The sequence below is a fragment of the Toxotes jaculatrix genome, chromosome 22 (genome assembly GCF_017976425.1).
Source record: "Toxotes jaculatrix isolate fToxJac2 chromosome 22, fToxJac2.pri, whole genome shotgun sequence".
Taxonomy (NCBI): domain Eukaryota; kingdom Metazoa; phylum Chordata; class Actinopteri; family Toxotidae; genus Toxotes; species Toxotes jaculatrix.
The window spans coordinates 4,972,645-4,998,985 of NC_054415.1; the positions used below are offsets into that span (position 1 = coordinate 4,972,645).

Sequence of the window (26,341 nt, forward strand, 5' to 3'; positions counted from 1 at the left end):
CTCTCTCCTCCCCCACTGAGATTTCCAAACCGTATCCCTGTGCCCTCCTCATCTCCCATCACTCTGGTCTGAGGGATCCCAGAGGTTTTTTCTGCCACTGTCTTAACATCATCATCATATCTCTCCCTCCTGGACTGAGAAGGCTCCCACGCGTTACCTGGCTGTCCATAGAGTCACTCTTCTCTGAAGGTATCTACCTACGTGCACCTTTTGACTCCTTGACGCTTTTCTTGGGACGCGGCTCAAGATGCCAGAGCCCACAAAGAAAGGTAGGAGTGTTGATATTGAGGATGGGATTAGCATGTAACAGCTTCATAGAAATGAGATCTAAAACAGAACTACTGTGCTGCATGTTATAATTAATTTTCAAGCAAAAATGCAGTTTTAACACAACATAAACACATTTTTTTATGATTGCCTTGCTGAACTAAAACATTTCTGTGTAAGTTTGTTTATATTTAACGCAGACTATATTTATTTATTTAGTTAGAGATTAAATGGATCATTCAGTTGATACTTGCTGCAGGGAGCCCCATCACTTTATGGCTCCCCTGCCAACTTGTTCATAGAATCCTCAAAGTGACTTTGACGGCGGTATTGTATTACTGATGCATACATGTTCCTACCATCCTGGGGGGCAAGAGAATATTTGAGGTTTATGAAGAGATACTATTGTTGCTGGGGGCTGGCACACTGGACTGTTCTGGGTGATGCAGTTGGAGAAAGACACGAGGATGAAGCACAGCGGAGGAATGTTGATGAGTGCCGAGCCAGACACAAGCGAAGCCCCATGAAGGATGATGCAATTTGGATGAACTAAGCAAGGGTTGGGCCTTAAGAGGATAAATAATAACCTGATTGCAGTTGTCTCCCTGAGGGTTGATCGGAGGAAAAGCCAAGTTGGAGCCCCTCAGGCCTGCCCTCCACTCACAATTCAAGTCCATATTCATCCACACACAGCATCTTAACCCATCCCCTGTCCCACCCTCACATCCTCCACACTGCAACACCACTCATCTGCACCATCATGTCCATCAACATTCCCTTTTAATCCTCTCTTGTCTGTCATTATGATATGGTATTACTCCTGCCTTCCCTATTAGCTCTGCTCTTTGGGGTCTGCCGATGCCCCCAGACATGCCCATGTAGAGGAAATGGCACATTTTGTTTGGCTCTTGGAAGCTTTCCTGATGAGAGCTGATGTAAGGGTTTTATAAACCCATTATCCTCTAGAGCACCATTGATTTGGCACACATTATCTATTCCTTGTCTGTCCATCCTGGAATAGAAATCCCTCCTTTGTTTCTCTCCCCGAGATTTCTTCCTTTTTATATACCCTCTCTAGAAACTTTTTTTCTTAACCCAATTGCAGGTCTAAGGTCCAAAGGCCTTTGAGGAAAATTTGTGATTTGTAATTTTAGGTCATCTATCAAAAAAAAAAAAAAAAGATTTGACTTGACTAAATGGACTCTCTGCTGCCTTTTGGAGAGTGGAGATTGCATTTTTGAGACTGGGTTTATTGAAGCTATTTCACTGACGTATACATTCAGGAAGATGTGATTCGACAACTTTAAACTTGCTAAAAACGAGCTGCACGCTCCAAAGTCCCACTCAAAACTGTCTACACTTCTGCCCTGTCTCTAGTTGTGTCATTCATGGTCAAGAAAGTGTAGGAATTTGTGACAGCCAGAGGAAACCAGCTTGACCTCGATCAATATGTACCTTTGTACTGTCGATTGTTCACAGCGCAGTTGCCCCCGCTGTGTTCATCCACTGCCATAAACATCTCTGATCCCCTCAGAGACAAAGCTGTGGGGAAATAGAGGCAGCAGATTCCAGTCTGCTCTAAACACTACCCATAAATAGCTGCATAGTCCAGAGCAGCAGATAAATGAGGGTAGAAAAGTATTGTTCTTTAAATGAGTCTGAACAGCTGAGGAGGAGGAGGCCAGAGCTGTTGTTTTAGACACCACACTTTCAAGCCTTTAAAAAGTCAGAACCAGAGATGACGGACTGGCTGAGTCGCCCACGGATCTCTTGGGACCGGGATTCTTGTCCCTGGAATAGTTCAGAATGAGTGCACTTTTAATCCCCATCCCTTGTTCCCTGCCATCTCCCTTCACAGCCTCCTAACCCCTCCTCTCCTGTGCCGCACACCAAAACAGACATCTCCCTGCCACCCTCCGTTAAGGATGGATCACTCAGAGGTCAGCCACCTCCCGATCAAACCTCTGCCCTTGTGCCCAGAGGTCTTACAGTACTGTCCTCGCTGTAACAACGTTTTGGGTTTCAGCCATGGTGAAGCCCATGTCTTCACCTCATGAGATTTACTGTCACCAAGGTCCATCACTCTCCCTGGGCTCTGTCCTCGCACACGGTTGCTTTGTGTTACAGTATACCACCTCATAAATCAAACCTGAGGTAAAATACAGGGGGAAGGCCTGTCAGCACCTAATTTCCACCCAAGTACAGCTCTCACCCTGAATACAGACACTTAAAGGCTCATAAAAGTTTCACATTTTAATGCCCATCTAACCAGAATTACAGTGAACAAGGACTCAAAGTAAAATACAGAATCACAATGTGGGCAAACACACTATCATTAATGTAAGCTAATCTTCATTAAAGTAATAAAGGTCTATATTTGGAAAAATGAAGCTGCCGGCAGTTTGGCTCGTGTCGGAGCCCGTATGAGCCCTTCTGTCTGCACGCCAGCAGGGGCAACAGCTGAAAATACCTGCAGCCCTGTCAGCTGCACTGGGAGTCCTCAGAGGTAAAACAAAACCTTTCTCCACTCTCATTATCTCAATGATGTTGAGACAGAGAGCGAGCGAGGCTCATTCTCGGGTGCATGATGTGACCCTGCAGGATTGTTGCCCAGTGGCCAGCGACACATTGTTTTGAAGTGAGGTGGGAGTGCAGCTAATTTTGACAAGGAATGCTCAGAGGGAATCATTACAAACGGAGGGATATCAGAAGCTAAGAAGCGATGGGAGAAAATGGCTGGTAAAAATGGTGCATAGTCAGTGGACATACAAGGAGTTAGGGTTGCAGTATTCTTAGAGTGGCTTCAAAGTCTTAATGAAGAGAAGAAATATTTTTCTAAAGCCAAAGGCTCTAAAATTAGTCTCAGAGTATTGGTTCTGTTATTTAAAAGGACTTCAAAGACAAATCAGGCTGGTATTGTTCGTAAAGTCTGCGAGGAACTACATGGAAAAAGTGGGACACTGGCTTTGAGTACTGATGTTTTGTTTTTCTCAGATTAATCTTTTCAGACACTGTTAACTGCCCCTGCGCCATGGAAAAGATGACTTTTGACCTATCCCCCTTAAACCACAGAAAGACAAGGTTTAAAAATACAGGACGAAATGTAACTTTCACTGCCGTTCTGTTTAAACAACTAAAGGGCAACTGCTCCTAAATCCCTGCGTAATGACCTTTCTCTGTGTTTTTGTTTAATTAACAATTTGCACAAAATTTAAAATGTCATAAAATAAAAGGTTAAATGTCTGGAGACTGCTGGTACAGACAATTCTAAGGGAATTACTCAAAGAGTCATAAGCACAAAGGCATCCCTGAAGAATTCAGCCTGACATGTTCGAACAGAGCTGCCAACTCTCCTCACTGCAAATTTGAAGCTAATTCCTCTGCCTACATCTTTTTTCCCAATTCCTCTTCTTTTCACACATGCTTAACTCCAAATTAACGAGTGACTGAAGCACTGACACAGAATGACTGATCTGATTTAGTGATTGCTCACATCCACAACTCTAGATACATGTGTTGTACCCGATCAGACCAGACATGACGGCTGTTTGCTTTCCTACTGTCAGTCAGTGTTGGTTTATTTTAACCATGACCACCATTGTTCCGTAACTTTAAAGGCCCTGCACACCTGCAGTAAACCAACACAGTTGATTTCACTTACTTTGGATGATCTGGCTTCTTCTCAGGTCTCTGTGGCTTGTGTAACTGTCATCTCCTGGACTCTGCTATTGGCTTTGTTGTACCTGTTAGGGTGGGACAAACCACATTTTCATCAATCATTCTAATTAGTTCAGTGAATCTGGTAACCTCATTTTCAAATGCATAGTTAGTTTTGCAAACTCTTTAACCTGCAAGTAAGCTACAGCGGCCTCATGTGTAGGGTCTGAAGCCCCAATGTGTACTAGACAATCTCTCACGGCTCTATGTTCCACTAACCCACTATTAACAAAAGGGGTTAATTTTTTAACCCGTCATTGCATGCCAGGGGCTGTATGGATGCTTTGATCTGCTGAGGCCCTGCATTGAGTCCTATTACACGTTTTGACTGTCGTATCCAAACATGTTTCTGTTGCTGCCTCCCATCATTAGTTTCATAAGTCTAGACGAGGCAGAGGGCAAACAAATGGTGTGTCACAGGGGGCTCCATCATAATCAGCTAAGACTACATGGTGTCTACGCATGAGGAGCCAGTCATCTAGAACAAAGATGATATGGCTTAGTTGTGGATAGATATCAATAAAATCAGTCAATGTGCACAAACGGAAAGACATTTTTGAGTGATTATGCTGTTTGCATTAGAACCATACTTCAACAGATCTTTCTGACTTGTTTGGCACTGATGTCTTTTGTTTTTCTTCCTTCAGATGAGACGCCAAACGGCCAGCCAGAAGGTGAGTGGACAGCGATAGACATCTAATCTCCCCCTGTCACCTCACAGTCTAGCAGATTACCGCTGCACAGTATATGCATCTGAGCAGACATACTCAGTATATCAATATTTAGCTTAAAATCATGGGTATTTTTACAAGTTAAAGAAGGACAAAGTGAGGGAACCAAGTCTTGCACTTTCACTAGAGAATACCTGAGTCAACGTGTGTACATCAAACACCAGCCCTTGTTTGCACTAAGAAGCAGCAGGCACGGGGCAAATCTGAACACGTCTTCACATGTAACATGACGACCACAGACTTGAACCTGGCGTGAATGTGCAAACACAGCCACATAGGAGCGTAAATGTGGAGCCAATAGTCGGCAGTATGGATGTGCTGCTGTGCTCCGGAGTGATCTGTGGCGACGACCGAGCTGTCAGCATCTCTGACATTCCTCTTGCCGGCCAGCTGATCCCTCTCTGTTGATTCAGCTGACACCCCCGCCCTCCCATGTGAGCAAGGTGCTGGCATGCAGCTGGCTTTTTGCCGGCGCTAGGCTTTGACCTTGGAGCTGCAGCATCTTGAGGCTCTAGCATGGTCGGGGGGGAGGGGGGCAGCTCTGCTTTTTAGGGTCTAATTAAAAACGTTCCCAGGAAAACTTGTCAGACAAATAATAAATGACACTTTCACTGAATAAGCTGAGCCAGCAAAAAGTTTTAGTAGTGGAGCATTACAGGCATTACTAAGTCATGCAATTACTTAATTTAAAACTGCAGTCCCTATAAAACAATTTACTGAAAAAGGTAATCACATTCCCCAGCGAGTAAACTCATGATGTGTATCTGCCCAGTACTGGACAGATACATGTAGTGGCAACTTGTATTTCAAGTAATCTTTCAGTGCAATCCCTCTCGTTGCCAATGCAAGAACTCTGTACTTCAAAGTGAGAGAATCTAACACTGTTACTATGGGTAATAGTAATATAATAATATATAATATAAAATGAATGCACAGTACTGCCTGACAAAGCATGACACTTCCAGCTAGTGTTGCGCTGGTGCTGCAACAATCAACAGGTACCACCACAACACCTTGACGGAAGGACAAAGTACGATCGAGCCTGATAGAAGTACTGATAGAAGTGTGTTAGTGTGTTTTATTAATGTGCACATCAACTACGAATCTCAACGACGTTTGCAAACCTCTAATCTTGACATATTAACAGTACACTTTACATTGAAAAGTCAACAATACAATACAATCTATGACAGGTTTTTTTCTGTGTGTGTCATGTGTATGTATAAAGTGTGAGGATGGTCTGGAAAAAAAAAATACAACAGTGTGATAAAGTGTGAATGCCGACATGCAGGGAGGAGGGTGGATGTAGATGTGTGTGTTAGTACACATTTGTGTGTTTCTATGTCTGTTTGATTGTGACTGTGTGTGTTTGCTTGAGTGCGAGACTGAGAGAGGCACTGCAGATGCTGAAGCTTTGTGCTTTTTAAAAAGCAGCTGTTCCATCCACCACTATATCTGTCACATGCTCAGAAAGTGTTGCCCCAGACAGTAACGGTGCCCCGCCCCTACCTGAGATTTCCCTGGAGGTTTCTCCACCCCCAGGTGGGTAAACCTGATGCCCCCCCCCCCCCCCCCCCCCCCACCCCCACTTGTCCCAGAATGTTTTATTCTTTGTGCACATCACACTCACATCACGTGTTTGTTTGGTGTGTGCCATCACAATTTTTTTTTTTTACTTAATTCACCGTGAGAGGCCTGAAACTGCACTTTTCTTGTGGAGGTATGATTGTTCAATACACTGTATGTTTACACAAAAAGTTTATTAGGGCAGCTCTGAGTAAGCCACCCCACTTACTGTGCACATATCCACATGCCTGCACTGCTCTACATGGACTTGCCTTGGTTCTTTGGTGCTGTCACTAACTAATGCTGTGGGCTGTTATTGTATCTGTGACTGTATGACATATAGAGTCATCACACAGGAGGCATTCAGTGGAGGGAATGAGGAAGTTGGGTGTTACTGACTTTGTTGACACAGTCAAAAAACAATATGGACAAAAGTAACTAAAAGCTTTAGAGTAGAAATAATCACTCAATTACTCAATAATTAAAATACATCTGTCATTCAAGTTTCTCATGTGAAATTAATTAGTTTTCTCGGTCTTATATGACAATAAATTAAAAATCTTTGGGTTTTGCTCAGTTGCAAGCAATTTCAAGATGTCAACTTCTGATCTAGAAACTTGTGATGGGCATTAAACTTTTCTTGACTTTTGTAGATTTTGTATATAATATATAATAAATGGAATGATACAGTCAAGATTTTTTCTGTAGTCTGTGCAAGTCAGTAAATCCATGCCTCCATGATCACAGTATAAATATGCTATGACCAGATAAATAAGCCATTGTGATACCCAATCGCAACACCATGAGACACCATGGCATTCTATACTTTTGCTTCAATAATTTCTTTTTATTTATTTTATTTTGGTTAGTGGTTCCTGAATTTGATAACTTGATTTTGGTTGACAAATTTGACCTTTTGAGGACTGTGTCTATCTGGTCATTAGTTATTTATACCCACCTCACTTGAGCAAGCTTTGTCTTGCAAGGCTGCCAGTGTTTGTGCTCGATGCTTGCTGCTCCAGCCTGGCGCTTTGTCTGCTGTACAGAGGCGGTAGCAGAGGGGAAAGAGCCAGTAGAGACTGATGGGAAGAAACCAGAGCCCCCAGAGCCTGAGCCATTACAGGCTGTGGTGGCTCAAGAGCCGAGTCCCACTGAGAATGGTTCAAACCAACCACAGCCTGGTGGGGTTGGGGTGAAAGAGCAAACAGAGTCCGCTAACTCTGCTGTAAAGGAAGAGGGCTCTTGCTCTCCCCCACCGCCTGGTAAGTATTCCTCTTAAATATGAATCAGTCCCTCGTCTCTCCTAGTCAAAGTGCATGTTTTTACCCCTCTAGCAAATCAAATCCTACTGAAACAAGCCACAAAAGTCTTATGAGTTATTTCAGTTGCACACTACATGGCTCGGCAGCTTGGCAAAACTGCCCTTTTTTATCTTACATGATCTAAAACCTAGATTTACTTGCAGTAGAAAGCTAATACATTACCTCTACCTCCCTTATAAGAATGCTATGGACTTTGCTCTCACTGACTGGAGCCATGCATTGATTTATAAATTGTTTTTAAAACAATGCCCTGATTCTAACTTGGCTTTAACAGCATGCAGACTTCAAAGAAATAAAAAATATGTATTCTTCGTGAATGTATTCCTATTCTTCATGATGCAGTGGCACAGTAATAGTTGGTGCAGTGTCTAAGATTTCAGATTTTTTTTAAAGAAATAAAGACTAATATAGACTAATAAATACAGACTAATAGATGAAGTACTGATTTAATCCTGAAGTGGCAAACTGAAGGGGATGCAATTTGTGCGCAAGGTGAGTCATCAAGCTCAATTCATTATTCTAAAATCCAGAAAAAAATGAATGTATAGGCAGAACAACAAGGCAACAGAAAACAAGCAAACACACAAACCCTAAATATAGTGTTCACAAGGCAGTCAGCTGGTTTCCTTCTATCAGTTTTGTTTGCGTAGTCTCGTCAGCTGAATTGATCTTCACTGTGCGGAGGCAGAGAAAATACAGCTTGGGTGGAAAAACAAATTCTTTGAAGTTACCCTGGTGTGTAGAGAGCTTGTGCTTTTGTTATGGCAGCCTGAGAAGCTTGTGGCAGTGACTACAACTAGCACAAAGCTTTTCACACAGTTATGATCGCACTGTTTCATCTCTCATACATACAGTAGCTATGTTCTCAAAGGACACAAGCCAAATTGTTGGTTGATATTTTGGTCTCATTTTGGTCTCAGCTGCATGTCATGATCCACTCAAAGTCTTGTCTCGCATGTGACCGACGGCCTTGTTGGCCTGCCAGTCTTGTGTCTTGTTGGCCTGCCAGTGATGGACTTGGAGCTTTTTGATAGGTGGGTCTATTTGTCAATGACGCCTTTATTGCAGATGATGATGGTGATGCAGCCACTACCCCATCCCCAACACCCCAAGCAGGTTGGTACCCATGACAACCACTTCTTAATTTATTCCTCTTCACCTTACTCTTTGAGGACGGTTGCAGAGCAGTTCTCGGCACAGGTTCGGCTCAAATCAACGGCTATTAACCTCAAAGTGCTTTGAAATTTTCGAGGGGAAGGATAAAATACCAGTGTGTTGTTATATTGTGGGATTATATTTTTGTCCCACTAGAAATTAAAATAGCCAAATAAAACATGGGGTTTGTGGCTAGTGTTTTAGTCTTCAACAGCTGAAATGGTACATCTATTTCTTTTGTACGGATGTTCATGTCTAATCTGTACATATTCTGATGTATGTCTGTGCGCTGACATACATGCAGTAAATGCGTGACTTCTACATACAAACAGCCACAGAATAATTCCTACAAGCACATCAACCTTTATTTATTTATCTAAAATAAAGGTGTGTATGTGACCGTGATATCTCACATGTATATATTACACATATAAAATAAATACATGGATGCTTTTTTGTGTATATGCATATTAATAAAATGCACATTAATGGTTAATATTTTAATATATATAGAAAATCTTGTGTATCTATTAAAAGAGAATGCCTCTGAATTTTAGCTTTTGTTTATGCTGTTTCTGTGTCTCAGAACATTTTGACAGTACTGAAAATTCAAACATTGTATGAATCCCCTCAGGTATTAAATCCATGTCTCAAATTGTTCTGGGCCATGAGGAGAGCATTGAGGGGTATTCCCTTTTCTGTTGATACACTTCATTTATTTAGACCTTTTTTTTCTTTTTTGTAAAATACTCCTGCATTTTGGAAATTTACTTACTTGCTTTCTTAATATCAATATCAGTTTCATCTCTGTGTTCAGAATCAGCTCTGCATTTAGTCTTAAGTCAGCAAATAAGTACATTTACCAAAATATCTGAGTATCATATGTTACTTTGCCTATATGTTAACCACTGTCTCTTATTTATATGTCATCATTTGGGTCTATCTCAGAGACGATCCCATTAAAAAGCTTAATAAAGTGGCTGCGTATGGTGGAGAAGTAAATCAGATTTATAGTTCACTTGCCAAACCAACCAGTTATTTGAAACCCTTTGCCACAATATAGGCTTTGATTTATGGGATATGGTGTCTGCATTGGTGTTTCCCCTACTCGTCAAATCGACTTTGGATTGGGTGAACATGGATTAAATATCTACAATAGAAAAAGTAAAAACCAACCTTATTTGCAGTTCTAGGTGTCCTGTCAACAGTTTTACACAGCAGTCCCTCTCTTTACATCCATGACGTGATGACTCTCATTCACGGACGCCCCTCTTCTGTCAATCTGCAGCATTTAACCCACAATGCCCCAGGTCTTAAGGTCGTGTCCGTTAAAGACTGCTAGAAAACAGAAATAATGAATAAACATTATTGGATTGTTTTGTAAAAAAAAAAAAAAAAAAACAACCAAAAAAAAAAAAAAAAAAAAACAATATTTAATATTTGTAAAATGAAATTTATGATCTACTGTTAACAGTTTTACAAGAGGCTTCAAGGATGAGGATTGTGTCATTGGTTTGGCAAATGTACATTAGTTTAACTTACAACATTATCAGTATGTAGCCACTTTCTTAAGCTTTTCAACAGAAATCTAATCAAACCCAGGCTGATGTAGACACAACGCTCATCAATCCATCTAAAGTAGTTGAGTTTATCCTGATTAATTTCAATGATAACTGTGCTTTCTTCACAGAGGATGCCAATTCACTCAAGAAACTCTCAGTTGAGCTGCCTAGTAAGATCCCTCTGTTAAATCCTACCACCATTTTAGCACCAACAGAACCAGTAGCTTACTCTAAATCCCAATGACCCTCTGTCTGAATTTAGGAAACATGTTGGAGACATGTTTATTTCTAGAGGTTTTGGTGTGCCTGGAAGTTAGCTTTTCAACAGAAGGGAGTGAAGATGTTCAGAAATTTCCTTGCTAACATATTAATATACACCCATTAATGGACGGATGCTGTTTTATTAACTTTTAATCTTAATTTCAGTAATCTTAATGATGTGATTATTTTTGTTTTCTGTACGCATAAATTGCCATTTATGTGAATACATCTGGAATTCTGATCAGTCATATCCAGATTTTTCACTTTCAATCAGCAATCAGAAATGGATCAAAATTCAAAATATAATCTGAAAGCAAAAGAAGAGCATAGAATAGATTTTTAGAATAGACTTTTGGTTCAGAATTCCTCGGGACAATGCTTGCAAATCTTTAATTGCTTGTTGATTTTACTTTTATGAGTGTGTGCTTGCTTCAGTGGACTTTACAGTACTATTCTTTACAATATGCTGTAAATTTCTCTCTGTCTTTGTTTAGATGATAGCGTCCCTGTGCCAGCCATGGGGAGAAAAGACTCAGGTAATAAAGTGGCAGTCGAAAAAAGACTCTTATAGTAATTATGTTCATTTTTTTCATACACTCCAAGAAGAATTTATATCAAGAAATCGGTTTTCTTTTTCCCTACATAGCTGGTCAAATAAAACCTCGCTCAACAGTTTTCCAGGTTCATTGGTCTAAAGACTATGCAGTGCAATATGAAAAAGACTGTTTTCCATGTTATTGCCCCAACTCCTGTCCTCCTTGCCGCATGCAGGGCACAATGGGGGATTTGGAAAATTAAAGCTCTCTCAAAAAAAGGGTCACAGCATTTGATAGACAAAAATTTTGTCAATGGCCCAGACAACGTTAACAGCATCCATGAGATCTGCATAACAACTATAACAGTGTGGTTCATCCACATTCAGACCTCCAGGACCGCACAGAAGAGTGGAGCATCAGGAAAATGAAGACTTTCTACACAAGTTTTCATAGTCCCTCATATTTTGCTGAAAATGTCCCTTACACTTGGCCTGTAAGGGAAATTAGGCACCCTTTCTGTGTTTCATATTGTCTGCTTCATGCTTTCCATGTTGCAAAGAGCTTAAATTCTGCTGCTGTATGAGGTGTGGCCGCTGAAAGAGAGAAAACGTGTGTCTTTTAGTCTTTCTGTCTGTCTCCGTAACTATACACTGTTAAGACTAAAACTTTCAGAAGAAAAGTGAAAGGTGGGTGTATGAATTCCTTACTGTATTATCTTTACACAACGGCAACGGAGATCTGTGTGTCATGCACAGTATGTGTTTCTCCTAACTGACCAGTGTGGTCTCTGGGAGAGGGCCAGGCCCCAGAGGAACTGGACAAGCCCATTGACACCCCACCACTGTCCATCCTGCTGATTGAGAAACCTCAAAGCGGCACCGTCCCTGTGGGTGAGTGACAGCACAGCAAATAGCTTTTAACGAGGAAATTCGAAGGGAAAACACAGAGGGAATTCCACACACTGATAAGCCGTCGTCACAAGGTAGTGAACAGATAGAATATCTGCTGTATTCTTCCTCCTACTGATAAGCCTTAAAGCAGCCTTTTCAACTTTTGCTGAACAATGACCACTAAAATATAGTGCAAGAGTAGCACAAGTAGCACAAGCAGAGACGCCATAAGTCAGCAAACGGATTCAGTTTCTGAACAATTTTGAAAAAACAAGTCTGCTAGCATTAGCCACCCTAAGCAAGTAAGACTGTTGTGTGTGTTCAATTGATCAATGGTGCATTTTATTGCTTATGAATTTAACATTGCATCTGTAGGAGGAAGATTGAGTGATTTCATCTTTCAAAATTTAGATTGGTCATAGTGTACTTTCTGTGTCCAAAGGTGGAGACATCACCTTTGTTGCCAAAGTGGAGGCCAAAGATCTCCTCCGCAAACCCACTATCAAGTGGTTCAAAGGAAAATGGATGGATCTGGCCAGCAAAACAGGGAAACACTTACAGCTGAAAGAGACCTTTGACCGATTCACCAAGGTACTGTACAGCAAGGCACCCATCCCCATCCCCCCATCATGAGCTTGTGAGCACCACATTACATGCAAATGGTTCGACTATACCAGCTCCTATGTATCACCCCCCTGCCAGATCCACACATTTGAGATGCACATCATCAAGGCCAAAGAGAACTATGCTGGGAATTACAGGTGCGAAGTCACCTACAAGGACAAGTTTGACAGCTGTTCCTTTGACTTGGAAGTTAAAGGTTTGTCAAAGCAACAAAGTACATTATATTCATCTTCACATATATGAAAAAAATAGCACAAAATGCAGACTAACGTGTTGTTACTGTCTCACAGAAGCTGAACAGGGCTCACAGAATATTGATATTCGATCAGCTTTCAAAAGAAGGTAATAAAAAAGAATGTGATGCAACTACAAGAAGTCAACAGCAACCATTTTGATTTCAAATTTCAACAGTATTTCCTTTTTGTCCCTCTTCAACTGAACAAACTATTACAGACAATAGGATCTCTAACAAATTATTTATACTCATAAATACTCCTGAATCATCAAGAAAAGAAAAAGTGCTGTTCCACGAGGCACAACTGTGAACACTTCACCTTCAAGTAATAATACTGTATTACATAGAAGTGTGACCAGATGGTTGTAATAATGTCATTAACCTTCTTAAAGGTAATTACAAATCAACCAGCTGACTCGATGTGTAGTTAAAGGCCAACTCTTGCATTTTAAATCCTCCAAACAATGTGTCTGGAAAGCAACGCAAAGCATCCCAGTTTCATTGCATCATCATGATGTTGCTGCTCAGTAATGTTGCCTCAACATTGCAGAAACATTGTGGCAATATTGCCTGGGAAAGCTCTTGATTTGTCTTACACAAAGGACCTTATTTCAAGCTTTCATCCAGAAAAGGCAAAAAAGGGGATTTTGTGTAAGCACCAATCGTGTTAGCTGGGAGCTAACGCAACGATTGTCAGAGTCTTTGCTTTGTGTTGCTCTTTTAGCATTGTTTTCTAGTGCCTGTAACTGTTTCATCGCTGATTAAATCTTTATTAATCTCTCCTTGTTAACAACAGCAGTGAAGGACAAGAAGATGCAGGGGAGCTTGACTTTAGTGGTCTCCTTAAACATAGGTGAGAATCACATCCCAACCCCGAGTGGATTTTTGCCCTTTCAGTATTTTTAAGCCCCTTTTTTGGATGCGCTTCTTTTCTCTTTCTTTCAAATCTTTTATAAATTTGGTTTGTATTAGGCTACAAATACATGTCCACATATGATATACTATGCTATACCAGGGGTTTTCAAAGTCTGACATTGTGGGCCCCTCCTCAGATAAACCTGAGACACCTTCACCCCTCCCATTTCCAACACCCTTGTTAATTTTGTCAGCCCTATTAATATTCCTTGACTCAACTTTGACTTGAGGGAAAATCACAACCTCACGTCAGCAAGTTAGCTGTGAGCTATAACGGAAGCCCTGTTTTTATTATTATTATTATTTTTACATTTTGGCAAATTGGCATTATGAATTTCAGGCTGGAGTTTTAAGGAGCTTCTTTTTTTCTATGATTTGTAAGGCGATTGCTGGATGTTAATTCATAATTAATTCATACATAACTGCGGTCAGATTTTACAGGAGTGAAAATTTTGACATAAATTGCAGCAATAGTGCACTAAAAGTTTCTAAACACCTCAATCCCCCCCCCCCCCCCCCCCCCCCCCAAAACCCACACCCCACCTCCAACTCTCCCCATGGGAGGTGCGCCTCACAGTTTGAAAACCTCTGTGCTATAGCGAAGCTACTGTGGTGGCTCAAAGTGAACACCACGATACCATATGCATATTTGAGATGATACAGTGCAACATTTAAGTGTGAGTACAAACAGACCTAGGCGAAATTCTACATTTATTTTGGGCTTGTCTCTTCTTCTCCCCTACATATTCAGAAATCAGAGGTTAGTAAAGAGAAAACCATAGGTTTTAAAACGATTAGACCTTACTGCGGGTGAGTACTGTAATCCTGTAGAGTCCCCAGCATGACATGTAGCTTTAGGAATTGGACGAGCAAGAGTGTTGGCCTACTGTAGTACGGTAACACTTCATTTGAAGGCAGCATTCCTAACTGCTCTGTCAGCAATCAGTAATGATGGAAATGGGCCTTGCCTCATAAACTCTCTGAGGTGTTTACATCACCTCCGAGCTCTACATCAAGCCATGAGGTCAAAACGCCACCTTTATGAGGCAAAGAGCACCGTTTTGGATCATTAATGATGTGCTAGTGAGCCACAGAGAAATGATGCTGTAAAATAGTGTTATCGCTACATTGTCGTTTTATTTCAATTTAGAAATATAAGGCAAATACCACCATGTTTATTTTGGCCTTCTTCATAATTGCCTGAAAATAAACAGATGAGAAATACAAGCAAAGAATGGAATAATACTTTATGCTACAATTCACCTCCAATCTTTCGGACATTTGGGAAAATGTCTGTGAAAGAACGGACTGACTGAATGTTCTTTATATAAACTAATGGATACATTCATGTCAAAGGACAACATCTCCTAACATCTCCACTAACAACTCCTATAGACACATCCATCATCTAACAGTGTCAGAGCATCTCTGAAGTGATCACTCAAATCAACAATAAACAAAGGGATGGGCCAGTTCAGAAGAGCAACAGGAAAGGTATTAAATCCCTAAAATCCCTAATTAAAAATCTTTTCTGCAGGTTTCCTCTAAGTCCCTGCATGCTGCATATCAACATTTTATTACGCAAAAAAGTCAACCATAACAGTGTGTTGAATGACACATTCACTAGAACGAAAACTCTCCTTCATTGATCTGTGTCTGCTCCTGTGTGCTACTTTAATCCTGCAACACTGATAAAATAGTTGTATGTCCCAGTTTTATTCTGAAGTCATGTAACAGTGTCCAAACCCAAAATTCTTTAATTCTCGTTTACTGAGGACACAGGTCATGTCTGCTGTACTCTTCCCTGGGAAGTTGAGGTTTTTTAGCAGCCTGGGGTTTTACATTCTACAGTAAAAAACCTCATCATCATTTTAATGAATGTAGCCTTTTTTATATAGAGTACCACTCAAATTTCTGTGGCTGTCTTTATTATTGTTTAACTTTGAAGGAAGGATTCATCTGTATATTTATTCACTACAAGCCTTTGCATTCAGAGTGTTAATTTTCATCATTATCTCTCACTGAAGTGTTCGTTAAAGATAGTCTGGTTAGGTCTGTGTCTCTGTTTAAAGAAGACATTATCATGGATTATTTTAACCTTCCTGTCAAGCAGCTCCACTAATTTATGAAGCACTGTACGGGCCTATCTTTAACACTGAAATCCTAGGGGACAGATGTTCATTAAAAAAAACAAAAAAAACATGCAGACACAATTAACCCACAACAACTTCTAAACAAATGAGAGAACACCTCTGTGTTATGTATTAATAGTGCTGCTACCCTGTCACCGTTAACATGTGACTCCAGAGCCAATGTTAACACACAGGTAGACAGCTCACCATGCCCATCCCTTTGTGTGACATGTCCTGAGGAACACTCTGCAGGGCAATAGAAGAACTTCATAATAGAACAAAAGTATTTCAGGAAAAAAAAAACAATGAAGTAAAGCTTTGTGTCTCTGAAAACCAAATGGAAATCTCCTACCTTCACCAGTGCTTCTATGCCCCTTATCCTAGAGGTTAATGAGTAGTTCCTCAGGACACGTTGCAAACACCAGCCTATGACTTGTACTTACATCGTTCCTTCATATACGGCACCACTAGGGAGCCGAAACAGCAGGATGACACACCAGAGGTGGATGTGTGGGAGATCCTGAAGAACGCCCGGCCAGACGAGTATGAGAAGATCGCCTTTATGTATGGCATCACGGATCTGAGGGGTCTGCTGCGGAGGATGAAGAAGATCCCAAAAGAGGAGAAGAAGAGCGAAGGTAAATGAATCAGTGTTTACGCTGAAGCAGAACTCAACAGATGAATATCAGTATTAATTCAGGAATATTGACCTCGTTGATCTTGAAAGGAATTCACTGACTTTTTTGGGACATTTATTTTGTCTTTTCAAAGCTTTTGCAAAGAAGCTGGAACCCGCCTACCAGGTGGATAAAGGTGGAAAGATCCGCTTGGTGGTCGATCTGGCCGACCCCACTGTTGAACTGAAGTGGTACAAGAACGGGCAGGAAATCAGGCCCACTCCTAAGTATGCAATGACCTTCTCTTATCTGTGTATCTTCTATGTCTTCTCCCTTTCATCACTACACAAATGAAAACCATTTTTTTTAATTAAAAAAATGCCTTTCATTTGTGGCAACGTATTTCTTTTACTGATTTTTTATTATGTGTTTTCATTTCGTTACCACTCAAAAGCACAATGGTTCACATGTTTTATCCACAGATTTTTTCAGTCTTTGGTCTAATTTCCTTAAGCTCAAAGTCATAACATAACAGTGGCTTGGTAAGAGGTGGTAACTTATATTAGCTTCACGGTTTTAAATCACTCTTTTTATTCTACCACACTGTGAACCATTGCCAGCTGATGCCCAGTGAACAAATAACATTCTCTCGACTCTAATGTGGCTCTTATCAGTTTCCATACAGTCACATACATTGGGATCACGAGGCCGTAAATAACAAATGGCCCCAGAGCTACATTTGGGTGTAAATGCAGTGTATGATGTCAACTGTTGCCATTAACTACTGTATATGTCCTCCTCTGTACAGGAAAAAGGTGGTACCTCCTTCACAGGTCTTTAACCAAGTATGGCTTTGAAACAGATGTAACAAATGCTAAAACAGAGTAAATGTTAATAAAGATCATGTACTTAACAACGACAATCTACATATCATATAGGTGCCATGATTTAGTTTTTCAAATCTACTGTGGCTGAAAGAATAGGAGTAATTAATTGAGTTAATAAGTAAGTAACTGATTATGTGGAAATAAGTAGTTTGATATTTTGCAAGTATCTTTTCAGAGCAGTTATTGATTAAATGTGAGGACTCATAATACTAGCCAAAGTGAGTGACGAGAAAAAAGTTGAAATTCTTGAATAGCAAATAGAGTGTGGCTAATCTTCCTGGGCCAGACATAGATTAACTTAAAGTTCTGTTCAAAGCCATGCAAAGTTAAAGCCATCTGGGAGGTTATTGCTGTTTTCTGGTTTTGGTCTCCTGTGGCATTTTCTCCAGGGCTCCCTGTTCTGAAGGCCTCATTATGAAACACTGTCTGTTTCTTTCTTTTGATCCTCTTACTTGTTTTAACACTATTGTTGACCACATACTGTACCCCTCCAGGCATGATGTCTCTCTGTCTTTGTCTGTCTGTCTATCTGTCTGTAATATTATGGTGCTCCTTCCTCTCTGTGGCTGCATTCTGGCTCCACTGCTGACCTTTAGTCAAAGGAAGTAAGTCCATCCATACAGTCAGTTTTCATTTCTCCATGTCAGAGTTTTGGCATAATCCTGTCTCATTTGTCTAGTCTGATTTCTGGGTTTGTGCAGTGCGATTCATGCATGCTGACTGAATAATGGCAATGCAATTTTGTACACACTATTGTATTGTGTTTTTTAGAATAATTTTTGGTTTCTGTAGCCACTGTAACCTCTCTTTCACTTAATATCTTGGAATAATATCCATTCCTGTTTTAGGACTACCGCCATATTGCCTTAAACTGTACATAGCCAACATTTCTTTAGGTGACCAGAGATGTAACTAATGGACGTTCTGTTTAGGTATATTTTTGAGCATAAGGGCACACAAAGGATTATGGTCATCAACAACTGCACCATGAATGATGACGCGGCCTATTCTGTGGCTGCAGGAGACGAGAAGTGCACCACAGAGCTGTTTGTCAAAGGTATCTCGATTAAATGTTCAGATTTTTGTAACTTGATAATTAAATGTCTGAAAAAATTGTACTTAAACTAGCCAATCAATATGACTTCAGTTCTTTCTTCCTCTCTTGTCTTATAGAGCTGCCAGTAAAGATAGTTAAAGGTATTGAGCCTGTGAAGACCACAGTGAATGAGAGGATTGAGCTGGAGTGCGAGGTGTCAGAGGAAGGTGCTCAAGTCAAATGGTAAGACTCTAGAAAATGCATTTGAAAATGCTATGAGTAAACTAACACATACTTAGTATTGTCAACATATGAGACTTTTGCTATGATGATTGGGAGTATCTTTTAGCCTTTACAATGCGTTTTATAGCAAATTAAAAGAGAAAAGAACTCTGTAGGAACTCGTCTAGCTTCTGTAAGTTTTATCCCTGACGTGTGAGTATATGTGAGTACTTAAAATTCTTCTTCCTCCTTCAGGATGAAGAATGGTGTTGAGGTTCCAACAGGAGTGCGCTCCAGATACCGAGTTAAGTGTGAGGGAACCAAACACTTCTTGGTGATTGATGATGCCTCCAGAGAGGACACCGGGACGTACTCCATCATGGCCACTGGTGGCACTTCTGAGGCTCACATACAGGTTGACTGTATGTAGCATCTTGCCTTTTTTTCACTGCTTGCATGTTTTTCAAGGAAATTTGCATCAATAATGTGCTCTGCTCTTTACTTCCTTTGTGCTTTTCTTCAGTGAAACCACTGAAGATCTACCAGGACCTGCAGGATATGACAGTGATGCTGGGTCAACCAATCAAACTGCACTGTGAGATCTACCCGGGCAATGTGCCAGGCCGTTGGTACAGGAATGGACAGCTGATCCAGCCCAATGACCGCATCAATATTATACACAGAAATAAGTACGTCCTCTCTGTCAAACTCAGTCAGTCAAATCAAAAGCAGATTAAAACAGCTCATAAGTAACATCATTTTGGTTTTTCAGGGTCCACCGACTTGAAATTGAGACCAGCTCTCTTCACGATGCAGGAGATTACACTTTCGTACCAGAGGGATATTCACAGAGCCTCTCTGCCAAAATTCACATCATTGGTACACAAAATATTCTTCACTGGATTATAGCTTTTTAAATCTTTCTATATGTTTTCTATCTTTTCATGATCTGATTTCATTTTTGCAGACCCTCCAAGGGTGCACTTGGACAGCCTGAACTTCCCAGACAACACTGTGACAGTTGTAGCAGGAAACAAACTCCGCTTAGAGATCCCCATCAGTGGAGAACCAGCACCTAGAGTGGTGTGGATGAAGGGAGAACGGGTGAGCTTTGATGTTAAAGATAAAGCTGGAGTTCTTTTCTTTTTTTAGTATCAACAAATCCCAAAAGACCAATTTCACACTGTCCGACATCCCTACCCTGTCTCTCACACCAAGCCTTCTATTTTAGTTAATTTTAAAGGCTTAGAAAACATGTTATTTCTGTCTCTTTTGTCTCAGGTCATTCTTGAGTCAGGCCACCGTGTCCGAGCTGAAACATACGGTGATCAGACCAGCTTGACAATTGAGGTCACAGAAAGGGAGGACACTGGGAACTACAAAATTGTCCTGCAGAATGAGGCTGGTGAGGCCACAGCCAGTGTCAAAATCAAGGTTGTAGGTGAGTGATCACAAAATACTTAAATCAAAGGACCACAGAGAGAACTGTAAATGAGTTTCTCAAATCCTTAATATGAACCTCCGATGTCTGCAGACATTCCTGACCCTCCAGAGGCTCCCTTGGTACCAACGGTGGGTGGTGATTGGTGCTCTATGACATGGGAACCACCAAAATATGACGGGGGCTCCCCAATATTAGGTAAATATTGCATCTTATTTATTACCACAGTTTAAATGCCTGTGTTGGTTTTAAATGTCAAGCCCTCTGACCATCCCTTAAAGGTTACTTCATTGAGAGAAAAAAGAAACAGAGCTCCAGATGGATGAGACTGAACTTTGACCTAATCAAAGAAACATCATTCGAACCCAAAAAGATGATTGAAGGAGTGCCCTATGAAGTGCGGATCTTTGCAGTCAATGCTATTGGTGTGTCCAAGCCCAGTGAACCATCTAAACCCTTTACTCCCCTTGGTGAGTAGCCCCAAATGTCTTCACTTAACAGCCTAAACGCTGGCCTTTGAGCTGTTACTGTCAATAATCTGTCCAGGAAAGTATTACACCCTTACATAAGGCTTCAGTTTATCTAACAACCATCTCCTAATTATGGACGAAATTTCAAAATGTGGGTCTATTATAGTGCATGTGCGATCTGCCCTTGGTACCCCCGGCAACGCAGCTGTTCCTCCCCATACCCCACCATCCCAAGCATTCTGACTGTGACCTCCACTGGACATGCAGGAGCTTTAGAGGATATTAAATATGTCTTTATAATGGCTGCCAAATCATCTGCGGATTAGAGGTTTAGGAGATCAGGTCTGTCAGAGGGTTCAATAGGAGTTAAGTATGATTCAGGATACAAGAATAGACGGCAAGAGCAGAGACTAATGAGAGCTGACAGGGAGATTGATAGCATACCACTCAGATAGAGAGGCGCCTTGCTCATGTGCTCATGACTTGTCAAAATGGATGCTTTCTGATCTTTTCCATCTCCACTGTTGGAAATCAAATGGATAACTATGACACTTCTGATCTCTGAAACTTCCATCTGCTCTCAGCTGTGACCAGTGAGCCCACTATGCTGGTTGTGGACGATGTCACCGACACCACCGTGACTGTAAAGTGGCGCCCTCCAGAAACCATCGGAGCTGCTGGTCTGGACGGATACCTAGTGGAGTACTGCATAGAAGGAAGTGAGTTAACTTCAAATCCACTAAAGACCCCTACAGACTGTCTGCCTTTTAAAGCTCTGGTGATTTCTGGTGGTAAACATGTTTTTTTTTCCTACAGCTGATGACTGGGTAATATCCAACAAAGAACTGACAGAGAAAACCAAGTACACCATCACTGGGCTGACCCCAGGGTGTAAAATCTTAGTTCGAGTCAAGGCCATCAATGCTGCTGGAGCAAGTGCTCCACGGACCCTTCAGCACTCTGTCCTGGTCAAAGAGGTTATTGGTGAGCTCAGTTTCTTGAATCAAACACTGATATAGACATAAAAGACATCTAGAGTCATTCCTCAATAATGCACCTTCTGGTCTATCTCTTCCTCAGAACCACCCAAGATCCGCGTCCCCCGACACTTGAAGCAGACATACACCCGCAAAGTCGGAGAAGCAGTCAACCTCGTGGTGCCATTTATGGTAAATCTCCCATCTCCACTGGTGTTACAAATCTCTGAGCAGAATACTTAACTCATGCCGCTCTGCGTGACGTCTGTAGGGCAAACCCAGGCCGAAAGTCATCTGGCTGAAGGATGGAGAGCCCATAGAGCCATCCCACGTAAGCATCCGTAACACAGACTGCGACAGCATCATCTTCATCCGTAAAGCAGAACGCAGCCACTCTGGGAAGTATGAGATGACAGTGCAGGTTGAAAACCATGTGGACACAGCTATTATTGACATACAAATCGTAGGTGAGCAAATGGGCCATGCTGTTGTTAAATAAAATTATTGTCATAGTCACATACATATAATCTAATGATAATCTATGCTCACAACATTGTCTTTAACAGTGCTTATCTGGAATTTTTCAAGACCAAACTGTCAGTTCATTATCTTTTTACTGAATGTTAGATCTACCTGGACCCCCCCAGTGTGTGACAATTGAAGATGTATGGGGAGGAAATGTGGCTCTGGTCTGGACTCCTCCGAAAGACAGTGGCAATGCCCCAATAACAGGATACACCATTCAAAAAGCAGACAAGAAGACAATGGTAGAAGATGGGCTTATACTTTTCTTAAGCTGCACGAGAAACATGCTAAATATACAGCATGCCTCTGCAGACTTTACATCACATTCTTTACTCTGCTTTTCAGGAATGGTTCACATGCATTGAGCACTACCATCGCACCTGCATCACCATCACAGAGCTGGTGGTTGGGAACGAGTACTTCTTCAGGATCTTCTCAGAGAATATGTGTGGCCTGAGCGAAGCGGCCACCCAAACCAAAAAAAGTGCCCTGATCGTCAAAGAAGGTACAACTGACAGTCATATTAGCGAGTGAAAGTGTGTGAGTTTGTGTGTATAAAGGGGTGAGAAATGTGAAAAAATCGTTCTTACTGACTTCAAAAACTACTAATTTCTGATGGGGGAAAATTCTTCCAAACTGAAAACTCTGGAAGAAATCACACATGTCGAAATGTTAATAAAGCTTTTTCCACAGCTGTTTTCTTAAAGGTACTGTCAGTTGTGTTTTCCACCCTAAAGTGAGCCTGTCTCACTTTCAGATCTCACAGGGGTCGGGCAATGACTGACAGGCCCTTAAACGTTGGTGTCTCTGTCTCAGTTGATGATAAATAAAGAAACATTGTCTTTCCCTCATCACATAGGGAATTCCCCACATGATACCGCTCAGCGCCAGTATCATGCACAACCCCATTCCTTTACCCTTCCCCCAACAGGTACGCAGATGAAAACGCCAGAGTACTTCGATCACGACTTCAAGGAGGCGCCAAAGTTCACACAGCCGCTGATCAACACTTTTGCCATCGCTGGCTACAATGCTACTCTCAACTGTAGTGTCCGTGCCAACCCAAGGGTAGGTGGGAGAACAGCAGGTAAAAATGGTGTATGTGTAGGCCACACATTATACTCAGGTAAATATACAAGTTGATCATCTTGTAGTATAGCAGCTATTATCTTTTATGTCCAAGTGAAGAGGCTTATATTCTATGGCTAAGAAATTTAAGGCTAAATAGATTCTAGTATTAAAACTGAGGGGTTATACAGGCAATACACTTTCTCTAATCTGTATTATGGCTTAATATCATCATGCTGCTGACGTCTCTGTGTCTGCCTGCAGCCCAAAGTGATCTGGATGAAGAACAAGATAGTCATTGTTGACGACCCACGCTACCGCATGTTTAGCAACCAGGGAGTATGTACTCTGGAGATCAGGAAGCCCAGCCCCTATGACGGTGGTCTATACACCTGCAAGGCCATCAATGACTTGGGAGAGGCCCAAGTGGACTGCAAGCTGGAGGTTAAAGGTCAGTCTGGAGAAGGAGGCCAGCACTGTGTGCCTCCCTCAGGCTGTTTCTGAGTCTGTTTTCCCAAAGCTCTTCTTGTTTTCTGTCTTCATTTCTTTTCTGCTGTTTTCTTAGTCATGTCTTTTCTGAAACTTTAAAGTACCTCTTCTCATTTTAAAGATCTTTTCTTATTCATCTGCATTAAAAAGGCAAACCAGTGATTAATTAATAAATACAATCATCAATCTGTAAAGAGTGTAAAGAAGCAAAGACGACTTTGGGAAACCAACTCCACCGGGGTACTGTAGTGTTTGGAATGTGTGTTACAGCCTACCAAAGGACTGACCATATAGGCGGTGGACATGTAAGTATCTGGACTGGGTTGCAACAGCTATTCGTAAATTCAATACTGAGGTTTTCTGTAATGTCTTTCCTAAGCCCAAACTGACTTCAAGCTAGTTTCAAACTGGGGATTTCCTAAATCGGTTTGTAGCATTAAAACTTAAGGCATGTCTTAGTAAAGAGTTTGGTAATGTATAAATCAGTAACAGAATGTTACTGTAAAGCATAAGGAGCTGTAATATAACATCCAAAATAACAGCTTTAGTAGGCCAAATGATATATTAAACTTAAGTGCCAATCATAAGTAAATATAGGCAGACTATTATTTTATGACTTTAATTATTTTTTTTATTATAGTAGCATTCATAAATTTAGCATTAACTTGATTTGTAAATCTCTACTTGGCTCCTGGACACCACTTTCAAAACAGATACAAATAATAATAATCCATTTATGTGTGTGTAGTGCACATAATACCTGGTGACTCCATCACCACAACATGTAGAGGTTTATCCCCCATGTGTTCTCACACAATCTGTCCAGTCCGGTCCATCCAGCCATCTTGTCCATCATCACAACACACCACCCCAGCACACAGTCTGTCGCCAGTCACACCTCAGTAGGCATAACAAATAGAGCTGTGATGTTTTTGTGTTGTATTATTTAATGTCTCCATCTTAAACTATTCTCCACAGATTCCAGTGTCTCCTTTATGACACACAGTTAACTCTTCATATAAAAGAGCTCAGTAATAACTCAACAGTATTCCCTGGTGCACACATATAACTCCATGTAAACATTTTGTTAACCCCCTCTTCTCTTCTCTCTCCCCCAGTCCAAACTCAAGAATTGTGAATGTATGTTCTCATATAAGGTAAGCTTTCATATGGTTTTGGCATATGAAGCTTATGTCATTCATTATGCATCTTTCAGCCAGCCTTTGTAACCTCAATTTTCTCAGTCGGTGGGACTGAAGCAGCTTTTCTGCCCCAAGAAAACAGGACCCAGAAAAAGAACATGTGAAACCGAGCTACAATGAAACAAGATTTGCATGACAGCTTTCGCTAAATGATTCTCCAAGATCCCCTTAGTTGGCTGACTTTAACAACCCTGTATTGAATATATTAATTAAAATTGTGTGAATTTAAAGACCACCTCTCATGTAACTTGAGCTGCAGAAAAGGTGAGTAAAAAGAGTACAAAAGTTTGTGAAATTTCTAACCTTTTCCAAGAAATCCAGAGCAGCATATGCTGAAACTAAGCTTTATGCTGTGTAGATACATCTATTTAAGTGTTGTTTTTTTCTTGGCTGCTGTTGTATAAAATCACACTGGATCAAACAAAGCAAACTAACACTGAGTATTTTCCATGCTGTGTTTGCAGCTGCCTGATTAGTGAAGACAGCACTTTTTCCTATTGTAGTCTTTTGCTTGTTGTTGATGACTAAAGACATTATTCATTAATCTGGATTTTTGGTTGATGGACACTATTATCCCTCAATGCACTGCACTGGAAAATATTAGAACAAAGTCTTGATGGTAGTAAAACAGCTTTGAGAACACTCCAGGAAACAAACAAACAAACAAGCAAAACTATTAAACTATTTTGCTTGATCAGCCTCCAGCTTTCTTCCTCTTCTCCCTCATTCTGTTCTTCCTTCTTCACATCTGCCTCTGTGCCTCCCAACAATATTATAAAATATTTTCCTCTTGTCCCTCAGGAGGGTTCACCTTCTACGAACTCATGCAACGCGGAGTGCCCCTTAACCTGATTGACAAGTACATGAACGAGACGAAGATTGTCGAGCAGGAGAAGTAACATCTGACAGAGTGCAATGAGACACTTAAGCTTTGCAAACATCTGCCGCCACTAGTGATTCTCTTGTCTCACCTACTGAGGTTAGCAACCTGAAAGCGGATGGAGGGATGGTGGAGGGATGGTGAGACGGATGGAAGTGCGTGGGCCAGGGTGTACTGGTCTGTGGTGTGGCATGCTGTGTGCAGGTTTGGAGCTTGTTACCATAGGAAAAAAAAAGCCAGTTCACTTCTTTGTCACCCTCTTGTGTTTGAAAGACTATGTCAGCTCAGATGCATGTCAGCAATGTTTTGGTTCTAGTGTGTAAAAAACATATACAAAGCACATATAGCACAAACAGTGACACACACCTACAGTATTTACATGTTGATTTTCGTTGGGAGTGCTTGTTGAAGGTGATCAATTATTTCTGGGGTCTGAAAGAAGAGAAAAGGAAATGTATAAACAAAAGTTTGGTGTTTGTATGGCGTTGCAGAACTTCTATGTGGCAAGAAAAATGACAATAGACTTGAGTAACGTTGGGTAAATGAATGTGTTGACCCTTCTTCTGGAGATAATTCACATTGATATTTGTTAATTTCACTCTGTGCAGGTTATT

General features: G+C 41.1%; 1 protein-coding gene across 5 annotated transcripts; it reads left to right on the forward strand.

Moving 5' to 3' along the window:
• On the forward strand, positions 1 to 26,028 carry mybpc1 (myosin binding protein C1). Of its 5 annotated transcripts, XM_041029974.1 has the most exons (35): positions 1 to 269; positions 4,632 to 4,658; positions 6,186 to 6,257; positions 7,328 to 7,543; positions 8,672 to 8,719; positions 10,449 to 10,490; positions 11,076 to 11,117; positions 11,897 to 12,007; positions 12,450 to 12,598; positions 12,710 to 12,827; positions 12,922 to 12,973; positions 13,663 to 13,719; positions 14,533 to 14,541; positions 16,385 to 16,551; positions 16,685 to 16,817; positions 18,014 to 18,022; positions 18,350 to 18,474; positions 18,591 to 18,696; positions 18,931 to 19,097; positions 19,199 to 19,364; positions 19,448 to 19,554; positions 19,643 to 19,779; positions 19,957 to 20,116; positions 20,210 to 20,314; positions 20,398 to 20,586; positions 21,171 to 21,305; positions 21,403 to 21,570; positions 21,667 to 21,755; positions 21,835 to 22,030; positions 22,191 to 22,330; positions 22,434 to 22,593; positions 23,020 to 23,156; positions 23,421 to 23,607; positions 24,764 to 24,802; positions 25,649 to 26,028. In XM_041029974.1, exons 1-34 carry the CDS (start codon positions 248 to 250, stop codon positions 24,781 to 24,783), a joined length of 3,768 nt encoding a protein of 1,255 aa, XP_040885908.1. In that variant the 5' UTR covers positions 1 to 247; the 3' UTR covers positions 24,784 to 24,802; positions 25,649 to 26,028. The 5 variants fall into 5 exon arrangements, with proteins under 5 accessions (XP_040885908.1, XP_040885909.1, XP_040885910.1 ...); XM_041029975.1 differs by lacking the exon at positions 14,533 to 14,541; XM_041029976.1 differs by lacking the exon at positions 7,328 to 7,543.
• Positions 26,029 to 26,341: the final 313 nt, after the last annotated feature.

Excerpts from the sequence above, each read along its gene's own strand:
- mybpc1 (XM_041029974.1), top strand. The coding sequence starts at position 248 with ATGCCAGAGCCCACAAAGAAAG. Across the intron at positions 4,659-6,185 it reads GCCAAACGGCCAGCCAGAAG|AAAGTGTTGCCCCAGACAGT; the intron begins GTGAGTGGACAG and ends TCACATGCTCAG. Across the intron at positions 19,555-19,642 it reads TGCCAAAATTCACATCATTG|ACCCTCCAAGGGTGCACTTG; the intron begins GTACACAAAATA and ends TCATTTTTGCAG.